The sequence below is a fragment of the Eleutherodactylus coqui genome, chromosome 4 (genome assembly GCF_035609145.1).
Source record: "Eleutherodactylus coqui strain aEleCoq1 chromosome 4, aEleCoq1.hap1, whole genome shotgun sequence".
Taxonomy (NCBI): Eukaryota; Metazoa; Chordata; class Amphibia; order Anura; family Eleutherodactylidae; genus Eleutherodactylus; species Eleutherodactylus coqui.
Genome location: NC_089840.1, coordinates 84,042,546 through 84,057,756, shown reverse-complemented (window position 1 = coordinate 84,057,756; position 15,211 = coordinate 84,042,546). Strand labels below are relative to the sequence as shown.

Genomic DNA, 15,211 nt, shown 5'->3' with positions numbered 1-15,211 from the left:
AGTCAACTAATTATTTATATATATATATATATATATATATATATATATATATAATCTCACACATATGAAAATGTGTTTTAATTGTTTGCTTTTCATTGCCTTCTACTTGCCTTGATGGATCTCAACCAAACTTGGTACATACACTCTCACAGCAACCAATCACAGCACAGCTTTCATTTTTCTAGAGCAGCTTAAGGAATGATGATTGGTTACTTTATGCAAACACAGCTTTCTTTACACAGTTTCAATAAATGAGGCCTGTTGTACAATCTGTGGGAAAATGAGATGTTTTGAGAATCAGCATAGTGAATCAGTAATTAAGCAGAAAGAGAAAACCATTGGACAAGTCCGGCCAACAGCAAAGAAAGTAATGTTATTGTCAGTGAGACACGTGAACAACATGACTAATGACTTCAAAATAAGCGGGAAAGAGACAGATCATTAAGGGATGCAGAGACCTCGGAACATCATGAGGTCCGAAATCGACAGGAGAAGGAAAGACCCAGCGCATCAGGGACTGCAGAAACTCAGGCAACACCAAGTATATAATCTAATCTATTAAGCCCTTGGTAACCACTGATACGCCTTTTGGTGGCCTGTATGGGTGGTCTATAGAGATGAGCGAGCACCAAAATGCTCGGGTGCTCGTTACTCGGGACGAAATTATCGCGATGCTCGAGGGTGCCCTCATGCCACCCCACCCTCATGTCTATTTATAAGTGCGTCTGCCATGAGGAGGAACCACAGGCACACACTGCAGAGGGTTGGCACGGCTAGGCAGCGACCCTCTTTAAAAGGGGCGGGGCGATAGCCCACAATGCTGTACAGAAGCAATGAGAAATCCAATCCTGTGCCACCTCCATCTGGAACTGCACACGTGGGCATAGCAATGGGGAACCTATGTGCCACACACTATTCATTCTGTCAAGGTGTCTGCATGCCCCAGTCAGACCGCGGTTTTTTAAAAATAGTCATAAGCAGGTACAACTCCGCAATGGGAATTCCGTGTGCACCCACAGCATGGGTGGCTCCCTGGAACCCACCGGCTGTACATTAATGTATCCCATTGCATTGCCCATCACAGCTGAGGTAACGTCGTGCTTAATGCAGGTGGGCTTCGGCCCACACTGCATGCCCCAGTCAGACTGGGGTTCTTTAGAAGTGGACACATGCAGTTACAACTCCTTGTGGACCCACGGCATGGGTGGCTCCCTGGAACCCACCGGCTGTACATTAATGTATCCCATTGCATTGCCCATCACAGCTGAGGTAACGTCGTGCTTAATGCAGGTGGGCTTCGGCCCACACTGCATGCTCCAGTCAGACTGGGGTTCTTTAGAAGTGGACACATGAAGTTACAACTCCGTGTGGACCCACGGCATGGGTGGCTCCCTGGAACCCACCGGCGGTACATAAATATATCCCATTGCAGTGCCCAACACAGCTGATGTAACGTCAGCTGTAATGCAGGTGGGCTAAAAATTAATTGGATTACACTGTAGGCGAGGGCCCCCAAAAATTGGTGTACCAACAGTACTAATGTACCTGAGAAAAATTGCCCATGCCCAACCAAGAGGGCAGGTGAAACCCATTAATCGCTTTGGTTAATGTGGCTTTAGTGGTAACTAGGCCTGGAGGCAGCCCAGTTAAAATAAAAATTGGGTGAGGTGAAAGTTTCAACGCTTTAATGAGCATTGAAACGTATAAAAATTGTTTACAAAAATTATATGACTGAGCCTTGTGGGCCTAAGAAAAATTGCCCGTTCGGCGTGATTACGTCAGGTTTCAGGAGGAGGAGCAGGAGGAGGAGGAGGAATATTATACACAGATTGATGAAGCAAAAAGGTCCCCGTTTTTGATGGTGATAGAGAACGATGCTTGCATCCGCGGGTGCAGCCTACGTATTGCTTAGGTATCGCTGCTGTCCGCTGGTGGAGAAGAGAAGTCTGGGGAAATCCAGGCTTTGTTCATCTTGATGAGTGTAAGCCTGTCGGCACTGTCGGTTGACAGGCGGGTACGCTTATCCATGATGATTCCCCCAGCAGCACTAAACACCCTCTCTGACAAGACGCTAGTGGCAGGACAAGCAAGCACCTCCAGGGCACACAGCGCGAGTTCAGGCCACATGTCCAGCTTCGACACCCAGTAGTTGTAGGGGGCAGAGGCGTCACCGAGGACGGTCGTGCGATCGGCTACGTACTCCCTCACCATCCTTTTACAGTGCTCCCGCCAACTCAGCCTTGACTGGGGAGCGGTGACACAGTCTTGCTGGGGAGCCAGAAAGCTGGCAGAGGCCTTGGATAATGGTCCCCTGCCTGCGCTGTACATGCTGCCTGATCTCTGCGCCTCCCCTGCTACCTGGCCCTCGGAACTGCGCCTTCGGCCACTAGCGCTGTCGGATGGGAAGTTTACCATCAGTTTGTCCACCAGCGCCCTGTGGTATAGCATCATTCTGGAACCCCTTTCGTCTTCGGGAATGAGAGTGGAAAGGTTCTCCTTATACCGTGGGTCGAGCAGTGTGTACACCCAGTAATCCGTAGTGGCCAGAATGCGTGTAACGCGAGGGTCACGAGAAAGGCATCCTAACATGAAGTCAGCCATGTGTGCCAGGGTACCTGTACGCAACACATGACTGTCCTCACTAGGAAGATCACTTTCAGGATCCTCCTCCTCCTCCTCTGGCCATACACGCTGAAAGGATGACAGGCAAGCAGCATGTGTACCCTCAGCAGTGGGCCAAGCTGTCTCTTCCCCCTCCTCCTCATGCTCCTCCCCCTCCTCCTCTTCCTCCTCCTCAACGCACTGAGATATAGACATGAGGGTGCTCTGACTATCCAGCGACATACTGTCTTCCCCCGCCTCCGTTTCCGGGTGCAAAGCGTCTGCCTTAATGCTTTGCAGGGAACTTCTCAAGAGGCATAGCAGAGGAATGGTGACGCTAATGATTGCAGCATCCCCGCTCAGCATCTGGGTAGACTCCTCAAAGTTTCCAAGGACCTGGCAGATGTCTGCCAACCAGGCCCACTCTTCTGTAAAGAATTGAGGAGGCTGACTCCCACTACGCCGCCCATGTTGAAGTTGGTATTCCACAATAGCTCTACGCTGCTCATAGAGCCTGGCCAACATGTGGAGCGTAGAGTTCCACCGTGTGGGCACGTCGCACAGCAGTCGGTGCACTGGCAGATTAAACCGATGTTGCAGGGTCCGCAGGGTGGCAGCGTCCGTCTTGGAGTTGCGGAAATGTGCGCTGACCCGGCGCACCTTTCCGAGCAGGTATGACAAGTGTGGGTAGCTTTTCAGAAAGCGCTGAACCACCAAATTAAAGACGTGGGCCAGGCATGGCACGTGCGTGAGGCTGCCGAGCTGCAGAGCCTCCACCAGATTACGGCCGTTGTCACACACGACCATGCCCGGTTGGAGGCTCAGCAGCGCAAGCCAGCGGTCGGTCTGCTCTGTCAGACCCTGCAGCAGTTCGTGGGCCATGTGCCTCTTCTCTCCTAAGCTGAGTAGTTTCAGCACGGTCTGCTGGCGCTTGCCCACCGCTGTGCTGCCGTGCCGCGCGACACCGACTGCTGGCGACGTGCTGCTGCTGCTGCTGACACATCTTGATTGCGAGACAGAGGTTGCATAGGAGGAGGGTGGTTTAGTGGAGGAAGCATACACCGCCGCAGATACCACCACCGAGCTGGGGCACGCAATTCTGGGGATGGGTAGGACGTGAGCGGTCCCAGGCTCTGACTCTGTCCCAGCCTCCACTAAATTCACCCAATGTGCCGTCAGGGAGATATAGTGGCCCTGTCCGCCTGTGCTTGTCCACGTGTCTGTTGTTAAGTGGACCTTGGCAGTAACCGCGTTGGTGAGGGCGCGTACAATGTTGCGGGAGACATGGTCGTGCAGGGCTGGGACGGCACATCGGGAAAAGTAGTGGCAACTGGGAACCGAGTAGCGCGGGGCCGCCGCCGCCATCATGCTTTTGAAAGCCTCCGTTTCCACAAGCCTATACGGCAGCATCTCCAGGCTGATCAATTTGGCTATGTGCACGTTTAACGCTTGAGCGTGCAGGTGCGTTGCGGCGTACTTGTGCTTGCACTCAAACAGTGGCGCTAGCGACGTCTGGACGCTGCGCTGAGAGACATTGCTGGATGGGGCCGAGGACAGCGGAGGTGAGGGTGTGGGTGCAGGCCAGGAGACGGTAGTGCCTGTGTCCTCAGAGGGGGGTTGGATCTCAGTGGCAGGTTGGGGCACAGGGGGAGAGGCAGTGGTGCAAACCGGAGGCGGTGAACGGCCTTCGTCCCACCTTGTGGGGTGCTTGGCCATCATATGCCTGCGCATGCTGGTGGTGGTGGCTCCCCAGCTGATCTTGGCGCGACAAAGGTTGCACACCACTGTTCGTCGGTCGTCAGGCGTCTCTGTGAAAAACTGCCACACCGTAGAGCACCTTGACCTCTGCAGGGTGGCATGGCGCGAGGGGGCGCTTTGGGAAACAGTTGGTGGATTATTCGGTCTGGCCCTGCCTCTACCCCTGGCCACCGCACTGGCTCGGCCTGTGCCCACACCCTGACTTGGGCCTCCGCATCCTCGCCCGCGTCCACGTCCTATAGGCCTACCCCTACCCCTCAGCATGGTGTATTACCAGTAGTGCAGAAACAGAACGCTGTAATTAAATGTGCCGCTTATTGGCCTGTGGTTGGAGGCTGACTTCGCTTACGGAACGCCAGGAAATAATTTTGCGCAAGCCTGCTGTAACACTTAGCTGGCTGCGTATGAATTAGGAGGACAACTACCCCCAGCAGAGACCCAGTACACTGAGGACAGTCACAGGCAGCCCAAATAGATTTTTTTCCCCAAATGTTTTTGCGAAGGCCCACTGCCTATACACACTGTATATGTCTTCTCTCTCTGCGTCACCACTATTGGCCCTGGAGTATGTCAAATAACTGCACTCTGTTGCACCGTGGACTGGAATACAGCGGTGATTTAACAGCCAACACAGAGCCAGGAAATACTTTTGCGCAAGCCTGCTGTAACACTTAGCTGGCTGCGTATAAATTAGGAGGACAACTACACCCAGCACAGACCCAGTACACTGAGGACAGTCACAGGCAGCCCAAATAGATTTTTTTCCCCAAATGTTTTTGCTAAGGCCCACTGCCTATATTCAATAAATATATGTCTTCTGTCCCTGCCTAACCACCACTTCTGGCCCTGGAGTATGAATAATTACTGCAGGGTGCAATGCTCTGCACGGCCGATATACAAAAAAAAAAAAAAGTGCAACACTGCAAAAAGCAGCCTCCACAGTACTGCACATGGTTAGATGTGGCCCTAAGAAGGACCGTTGGGGTTCTTGAAGCCTAAAATACTCCTAACACTCTCCCTATAGCAGCTCCGGCACCAACAGCACTTTCCCTCCTCTATGTCAGAACAAATCTGTGGCGAGCCACGGGAGGGGCCGATTCTTATACTCGGGTGACACCTGATCTCGCCAGCCACTCACTGCAGGGGGGTGGTATAGGGCTTGAACGTCGCAGGGGGAAGTTGTAATGCCTTCCACGTCTTTCTATTGGCCAGAAAAGCGCGCTAACGTCTCAGAGATGAAAGTGAAAGTAACTCGAACATCGCGTGGTACTCGTCACGAGTAACGAGCATCTTGAACAGGCTAATACTCGAACGAGTATCAAGCTAGGACGAGTACGTTCGCTCATCTCTAGTGGTCTACATATGAAGAGAGATCGCTGTGCGATCTCTGTTTATACACTGCAGGCTGTTTCTTACAGCTGACACCTGGTGGCAACAGGTCCGATGTGTCACGCGGCTGATCGGAGTGATTTACCTTTAAAATCCCCCAAACGATATTTGGGGATCCCGTACTGCTCCCCGCAATGAGATCGCAGGGAGCCATGCAGGTGTCATGGCAGCCGGGGGCCTTCTGGAAGCCTCTAGGTCTGTCCTGGCAGAATGCCTATCAAGCCATCCCTGTGGGGTGGCGTGATAGACTGCCTGTCCGATCGCAGTATGATGTAATGCTATGGCATTTTTAGATAAATCATGTACACGTGTGCAGTTTGCAGGAGTTGCATAATTTTTTTTATGCTTATTAAAGTGTCCAGAGGCCCCTTTTTTAAAGGGGAGGTACTGTTACGTGCACTGCTGAGACTTGTAGTACTATGGTTTCTAGCAGCACAGCTACACAGGTGGTGAATGATTGAGCTGGCTGGGTGTGGTGACTTCCTGCTAGCCAATCTCCGGGGTCTTTGCTCACATATAAGCCCTGTCCCTGTCAGTGTCTGTCTAGCGTCCAGAGTGAGCAGTCATGTATCCATGTCCGTTATAGCTTGCTGTGTGTTTGGTGTTCATGGTGAGCAGTCATGAATTCTTGTCCGTTGCAGCTTTCTGTGTGTTTGGTGTCTTGCTGGTTCATGTCAGTTTGTACGTTTATTTTTTGTCAGTTTTATGTCAGTTAGTCCAGCTAAGTTTGTTTGCTATTTCTGCGCTAGGGTGGCCCCTAGGGTCCTCTAGTAGATGTGTCTTGCTAGTGTAGGGACTGCAAGACACGAGGGGCTTTGCCGCTTAAGTTCATTGGCCAATGTACAAACTAACACCTCGCTTTTATATTTAGCTTTACCATCTGCTGTGAAGTGCGAGGTTGTGTGGTGAGGTTGTGCATTGTATCAGTTCTGTCTGGTTGTAAGCATTTCCCTTTCAGGGAGAGCAGGTTCCAGCGTGGGGCCGCCTTTATATAGGCGATCGCCCTGCATAGTAGGTAGGGCCTTATCATCTTCCCTTCAGTTCGGGGCCAGTTGTCAGAAACCTGTGCGTGTGTATCCGTTCCATGGTCACGATCGTGTGGGCCCCATGCTTAGTTTGCCCACACGATCGTAACAGTACCATTGAAAAATACAACTCGCCCCGCAAAAAAAGCCCTCATACAGCTATGTCAATGGATAAATAAAGGAGTTGTGAGTTTTTAAAAGAGGTGAGGAAAAAGCGAAAATGGAAAAACGAACCAAAAGCTTGGTCACTAACGGGCTAAAAATGTAGGTGCGCCTCAAGTTTTCAGCAGCATTGTGGCAATGGCAAAAAGTGTATTAGAACAGAGTGAAATCATCAGAAGTCAAATAGTAATAAGCAAAGGACTTTCTCAGCATGAAATGATGGACAGACTCAACATTCCTAATAAAACATACATGGCAAAAAAAAAAATTACTGAAACCGGATCCGTTGCACTCAAGCCCAATCAAGCAGACCGAAAGAGACCACATTGTCAGATGACCATTGTTCACAAAGGGAACGACAAGTTTATCAAACAAACAGAAACCACTAAATAAAGTACTAGAGACTCCAATCAGCCACAGTACTGAAGAAGGCTGCTCATGGTCTGAAGTCTTATGTGACCCAAAGCACTAAGAGTTTGAATGACATATCTAAATGGAGATTTGTATTTAACCTTGGCATTATTTCACATACAAACATTTCAAGTGAAATGTACAAAGCTATCACTCCGATTTTGTCTATTTCCATATATCCCAAGGCAAGGATATCATCCGGGGTTAATGTAAAGTGATGTTCTCCTTTTATACAGAAAAGGGATATGTGCAGAAAAAGCTGGTGACCTTTCATTTCCAAGCTTGTACAGCTCATAGGAAGCCATTACCCAGAGAAGTCTTCGGTTTATAACAATTCGATTGGATAGCACACAAAAAAAAAATCCACCCTGATAACAGCACATTATCAGATGCAGAACCTCTGTGAACCCTTCTGAAAAATCCCATTGTCCTCTACTAACGAGTTAGGGATAAAAATGAAGAAAGAAAATAAAGAATGTTCACGGTGATGATAAATGATTTTGACTACTAAAAGTGACTGTTGTCAACATTACCTGATGAGTAAAATAGCTGTAGTTCTCTGCTAGATCACGGTTATCTTACGTCATATTGGAAGAACATACATTACCATGTTATTTTTAAAGCACTATTAACTCTGGATCGAAAAAAAACAATAGCAAAAATGGACCTAGACGAATTGGAAATCGGGGTGAGAATAGGTGGAAGCAACATCAACAATCTCCGTTACGCAGATGACACAACTCTGCTTGCAGAAACAGAAGCCGGTCTGAAGCAGCTGATATGCAAGATTAAAACTGAAAGTGAAAAAATAGGCCTCTACCTGACAACTAAAATTATGACAACTGCAAAAAAAGGACAAATTCAAATCAAAATCGACAATGAGGTCATGGAATGCATACAAGGCTTAACCTTCCTTGGCTCAAAAATTGACCAGGCTGGAGAATCTATGCCAGAGATAAAATGTAGGATAGCATTGGGGCGGAGCGTGATGCTAAACATGGACAAACTCTGCAAAAGTAGGGATATCGGTACAGCAACTAAACACAGTATAGTGCAAACCACCAAATTCCCCTTAGCCATGTATAGATGTGAAAGCTGGACTGTGAAAAAAGCTGATAGAAGGAGGATTGATGCATTGGAGCTGTGGTGCTGGTGAAAGCTGCTGCGTATACTCTGGACGGTGAGAGTAACAGAGAAGTCCTGAATCGTATAAGACCCGATATATCACTGGAGGGTAAGATGACCAGACTCAGACTCACGTATTCTGGCCATGTAATGCGAGCAGAGTCGCAAAAAAAAATCTATAATGCTTGGACAGATCAGTGGCAAAAGACAACCCAGCCGCCAAAGGACACGATGGCTGATACTGTAAAAGCCGATACTGCCATGGATATCAGACAAATGAAAGAAGCAGTGCAAAACCGAAAAACATGGAGGGAGCTCGCCTTTAGGGCCACCGAGGGTCGTGAACAACTAAATGGCTAACAACAACAATGAACTAAGGTTGTTTCACTTCTGCCTCGGAACCTCCGGCCAGAGGTTCCATCACAGCTGCGTCTGTAAACACCAAAAGAAAAAGCGTCGCATGCAGTACTTTTTCTTCCGCCCAAAAACCGGGCAGCTGGGTGGAAACCAGGCGGACCACATTATAGTCAATGGGGTCTGCCCAGCACTGTACGATTCCATTCAGAAAGGGAACTTTTCAGCCATGGGGATTCCCCTTTCCTGATCCCGAACAGATTAGGAAAGCGGAATCCTAAGGGCAAGTGTGAAACCACCCTAAACGAGTGACAGATCAATACAGAGGAAGAGAGGACCCTGCCCGCGAGAGTTTACAATCTACAAGGAAAGGGGAAGAAAAAGTAGGTGAGGTTAGAAGCTGCTGATATACTGGTATGGTGGTAGCAGGGATTACAGTAGGTTGTAGGCTTTTTCTGAAGAGGTGGGTTTTCAGGTTCCTTTTGAAGGTAGGGCGAGTCTGACGTGTTGGGGCGATGAGTTCCAGGGCATGGGGGATGTAAGGGAGAACTTTTAGAGATGCTTGTGTGAGGAGCAGACAAGAAGAGAGTTAAAAAGGTTTTCTGAGGGTCATAGATAATATGTGGGGAGGTATTGGGAGATTAAAGGTTATGGACCTCTTAGGGGCATTTTTTTACACTAAAATTCCAGTATTTTGGGTTGACAATCATTTCATTTTTGAAAAAGGGTTTCTATAAATATTTTGCACCGTTTTTCTTCTGCAGCTTCTACACTACATCAATATATATATAGAGGAACCGCAGAATAAGTCTCAATAGGAGGATCACATAGTGAAGCTGTACTGACAGCTTAGATTCCACTTCTCTCCTGAATATTCTAATCAGCTAATTCATAATCTCAAAAAGGTTTACTTGTGCTGTGTTCATAAATTACCTGATAAGAATGTGAAGGAGAGGAGAGATAAGGGCTGAAAACCAAGCCATCAGTCAAGCTTCACTGACTTAAACTCCATTAAAATGCAACAATTATTGCTCAAAATTCGTCAAATGATGGCTTTTGAGCGATAATTGTTGCAAGAGTGCAAAGTCCAGACCACATGCTGAGTATTGCAAACAGCTGCTGGAGGCTCACTTACATGCAAACAAAGGTAATAAACTGCTAATTGAGATTAGTGTCCATCAGCTGTGTATGCAAAATGATCGCTTAAGGCCCATTTACACTGATTCATAATCGCTCAAAAATCGCTCCAAGGACAGTTTTGAGTGACAGTTTTGAGCGATCTTTGCATAACTCCAAGTAGCTAATTAGCTACTTTAAGAGTTAATGCAGGCGGAGTTTTACTTATGCAAACAGCTGCATTGTTCTCGGAGCTTTCAGCTGGTGTCCTGCTGAGAACGGTCAGCGGGATACTGAAAGAATACCATTAGCACCATTCGCTGAGAAAATTAGCGTGTGGCGCTGATAACAGTCAACAACAATCACCAATGAACGAGTATGAAAAGTGCACGATGGCCATGCATTTAGACGCAACGGTAATCGCTCAAAAGATGGCTTTTGAGCGAATTTTGAGCAATGATCGTTGTGTATAAATGGGCCTTTCAATCGCCTTAAGGATTGTCTTTGCGTGTAAATGGGCCTTTAGACTGCAGTTTATCATATACATTGATAAGTAGAAAAGTAGAAGCTGCAGAAGTCAAACAGTTCAACATTTTTAATTAAAAGGTCACTGCAAAAATGAATATCAACACAAAAGACACATATAAATGAAAAAAATATATAAAAATGGCCCCAAAAACAAAGGTTACCGCAAGGTAGCAGACTTACGAGAATGGGGAATTTGTGGAGCAGTTGACTGTGCCATACCTAACTAGAGTCTCTATTTAGGTGGTGTATCAGAGTATTTATGCTTTATGGCAAGTGAAAAAGGTGATAGTAAACGAATACAGTTAAGCCCCTGGTCCTCTAATGATCATGAGATGAGTCTGCTGACTCTTTCCCAATCTGCACAGCAAAGCTGTAAAGTAGCTGTAAGAAATATCAGCTTATTGTGTGTGCTATAGTGCCTAGCATGAAAATTGAATCTCCTTTTTAATATGAATAGTCGCATAACTGTTAACCCTTTCCAATCCAATTATTTTTTCTCATCCATTCTCCCCAGCTCTAAATAAATCAGAGCTGGTGAGAATTGATGAGAAAAAATACATTTCCCTGCACCCTCCTGAACTGACAGAGTTTAGGAGGGTGCAGGTGCTCACTGCACCGTGGGGGGGCCTGCTTACCTGTCTGGCGTCTTCCGCATTCTCCCTCTGCCTCCCAGCTCGGCGATCATGTGACCACTGGGGGTCAGGTGACACCGGCGGTCACATGATCGCCAGCCGGAATCTCCTGCATTACATAGCGCTAATTGAGCGCTATGTAATGTGTAAAGAAGAAGGCAGAAAGGGTTAAAAACCCTTTCTGCCTTCTCCTCAGGGGTCCTCGATGAGGACCAGTGCAGACGTGTATCTGCACCCGATGTGTCTGATGATCGGGTGCAGATCCACTGCTGCACTGCAGTGTCGGGCCTGCCCCGACATCGGAGCTGTGGAGGGAAATTATGATGTTGGGGCAGGCCCGACATTGGATTGGAAAGGGTTAAAATACAATTTAAAAAAACAAATTTAACCAACTGTTCATCTTCTGAGGGTATATTTCCTTTAGATGACAGTGATGTTTACCCTCATCCATTGCCACAAAAAGCTCAGCAGAACTACAGATAAAGTAAATTTCCACAAGACCGGCATCTGAAACCTTGGCACTTGTTTCCAGCAAAGAACTTCTTCATAACCCAGAATGTTGCCGGGAAGATTTAGCAATTACCAATTAGTAGGCTCCTCTAATTAATAAAAATGTAGTTGCATAATTTATGCATAATTAGTTTTCTTGGCTCAAGGGCATTTACAGTATTTCCCTAGGTTTGTCTGATCGTTTCCAGTGTTTGATAATGCAACAGCTGTCTTGTATCGTAATGCCTGATGAAAGCACATTTACTGTACTCATACCTATCAACAATAGTAGAGCCCTTCAGCATTATGACTTGACAAAGATCTGGCCCTGGCTTAAAATTAGGACCGGCCAACAAAAACAGGACGTTTTAACTGGATTTATAATGCAGAATTTACACTACAGATGTAAGTTCTACATTTCATGCACAAGTCTATGACCCCATTTACACTGACAGATGATTGCTCAAGTCGCTCAAACAATAGTATGAGTGACAGTTTTGAGCGTTGATCTTTGCATAGTCTATAGTAGCTAATTAGCTACTTAAGAGCTATGCAGGCAGAGCAGGACACCGCCGCTATCGTTCAGCGAACAATACAGCTGTTCTGCATAGGCAAACAGCTGTATTGCTCTCTGCGATTACAGCTCATGTTCCGCTGTGAACTACCAGCGGGACACGGGCTGTAAGAATCTTATCAGTGCCGCCGACTGTGATAACAGCCTGCACCGCTGATAATAGTTCATCGCTCAATTCAAAAAAACTAGAAATGAGCGAGGAACGACTCGTGCACGAAAACTGCACGATGTCCGTGCATTAAGACCAGTGGTTTTCGCTTACATTTTGGGCGAGAATCATTGGGTCTAAATGGGTCTTTATAAAAGCCGTGCACCTCCGTTTAGAGGTAAGGCCGCCTGCAGACGAGCGGAAATCCCGCCGCGGGATTTCCCGCGGGATTTCCGCCGCTGAAAGTCTGCATAGGAGTGCATTACAATACGCACTCCTATGCAGACGGCCGCGGTTTGGCTGCGCGAAATCTCGCGCGGCAAACAAACCGCGGCATGTTCTAATTTTCTGCGGGGCACGCACTCACCTGGCCGCCGGCTCCGGTCTGCGCATGCGCCGGCTGCGCGGCAGCCGGCACATCAAAGAGCCGGGGCCGCCAGGCGCGGGTGAGTACGCGCTCGTCCCTGCAGGCTCTGGGGTCGGATCGCGCGGCGAGATTTCTCGCTGCCGGATCCGACCCGCTCGTCTGCAGGCGGCCTTACTTTATAAAAACTATTATAAAGACATGCAATATTTCTTTGCAATAGTCATATTTCTTTACTCAATACTAATGTTAAGACTAAGGCCTCGGACGCCTTCCATTAACTTCAATGGTAGACGTCAGTGCAGAAACTGCAATGAAATGGAGCATGCTGCGATTTGATTCCCGCATCCAAAAGATCCACAAATCAAATTTGCATGCTTTAATTCAGCTGCAGACGCCCGCGTTTCCCTATGGGTCCCTTGAACTCCAGATTGTCCGCAGTTCAAATCTGCCCTTGGACATTGGGCCTTACAGCCACTATGTTGCAGACAAGCAGAGTAGGAAGGACTGTAGTTGGGGAGTTTGTCAGGATTAATGGCATCCTCAATGCAGATATTTAGCCACCATGCAACATCATGAGGGAGGCATCTGATTGGCTTCAAATATATTCTGCAGCAGGGGACAATATGCCCAAATATACAGCAAATATTAAAAGGGTGTGTGCCAAGATTACAAGTTATCCCTTATCCATAGGATAGGTGATAACCTTACTGAGTGGTAAGGGTCTCACTGCTGAGACCCCTGCCGATCTCAAGAATAGGGTCCCACGCAGTTACAGCAGAATGAATGGAGCGCTGGGCGTGCATGCACAGTTGGCGCTCTAGTTATTTCAATGGGGCTGACGGAAGCGCTCCGGTATGTCTGCAGTCCCGTTGAAAGTGAATGGCGTTTGGTGTGTCAGTGCTCTTGCATGACCAGTGCTCCATTTATTCTCCTCCTCGCTGCAGGAGGTGCAGTAACCCCACTGTGAGTAGGATGGGGATACAGGACCCTCGTTCTTGAGATCTTTGGGGTCTCAGACCCCAATGATCAGCAATATATCGTCTAATCTGTAGATAATTTGTGATCTTGGTATAACCGCTTTAAGAACTATCTTCAGCATAAGGAACAACAAGGAGTTCTGGAAGTGATGGCAGATCCCTGACCGCAACAACATCGAGTTTGTCTGGGATCACATGCAGAGTTCTCCATGGAGAAAGAGGAAATGGATAACTACTATACTCTAACCCGCCTAGGGGGGAAACAGGCTGAACTACATGGACATGGTTTCCCTTCAGCCTAGCGTACTATGTTAGTGGCAAACGTCTAGGGCAGTTACGCAATTTAATCATTGCAGCATTGTTTCAAAGTTTATCTCAAATTTGACAATGGAGTTAGTGCAAGAGAAGTAAAGAGAACTGCTGCCATTACATCTGAATACCTAGTAGCAGCGGAAAAGAGAAAAGAATCAGTGCCTGTCTTGTAACACAATAGAGCTTAGTTGTCCGAACCTGCAGATTTTGGTGGGGTCAGACTACTCTCTCGTGTCTATGAGGGCCTCCTTACATTCCCCAAAAAGAGGACGTCGGCAGAAAGAAGCTTACTTCCCGCTCTCCATGTAAAACACATGAACTTTTGGCTGAGCCGAACATTTATAAGTTTGGGGGAGTTGGGGGAAATAGTGAAAACTATTGAAGGTGCTTGGGCACCATTATGCTCATGTGAATGCGATCTGTATATTGTACTCTTTCTTCACTGGACTCCCAATTTTAAGGTTTTCTTCTGTCTGTGTAATCAGTTTAATTACAGGTGACATCTATATTGTTGAGATAGCAACCTTTGGCAAGTTCCTATTAGTAACTATTCAATGATCACGTCCTATGAGCTCCATGACCTGAACAAACAGGCTCACAGGACAGGAGCCGCCAAGTCTGGCGGTGCAATTATTTATTCCCATCTGCCTCCTGTGACGACCACACCCCGTGCATTGAGTGGACTCATCTCTTCATTTCCTGCGCACACACAAGCGGTCCATAATGGGAGAATAGTGTGTTCGCTCAATGCGCCAAGCAGCAGCTTCATGTGCTGACAGTAAGGGCATCAGGAAGCAAACGAGCATATTAAAAGGCAAAAAAAAAAATTATATATATATATGTATATATATATATGTATAATTTATCATGCCCGGTCTCCACTTCCTCTGTCCTATGAATCCATAACTTTAGGTTCCCTTTACGTGTTAAGCTACTAAAAACATAATCAGACATCCTAAAAATCTTCTACCCCAGGAAACATGTAATATATTATTCATAAAGAAAACCAGCAGCTCATAAGCTCAGCTCAGAAACACTTATCTCACATTTGGACAGTAAGGACATACCTGAGTGAAGTATTTCCCATCTTGTTTCAAGACTTTAATACAAAGATCCAAAATCAGTCTCAAAAATTCCCATGTAGAATCTAAATGATAAAGGAAGAAAAGTAGTGAGGTAAAAAAAAAAAAATCTTTTCCATACAGCCACATGAAAATTATCATATTAGTGAACATTTTGCTGA

General features: G+C 47.1%; 1 protein-coding gene across 1 annotated transcript in view; it reads right to left on the bottom strand.

Annotated features, from left to right (window-relative positions):
* Positions 1 to 15,211, bottom strand: part of SMS (spermine synthase) — a 137,626-nt gene that overhangs the window by 49,927 nt on the left and 72,488 nt on the right. The window contains exon 9 of the mRNA XM_066599796.1: positions 15,036 to 15,115. Coding sequence (XP_066455893.1) covers positions 15,036 to 15,115 — 80 coding nt within the window. The remainder of the gene's footprint in view (positions 1 to 15,035; positions 15,116 to 15,211) is intronic.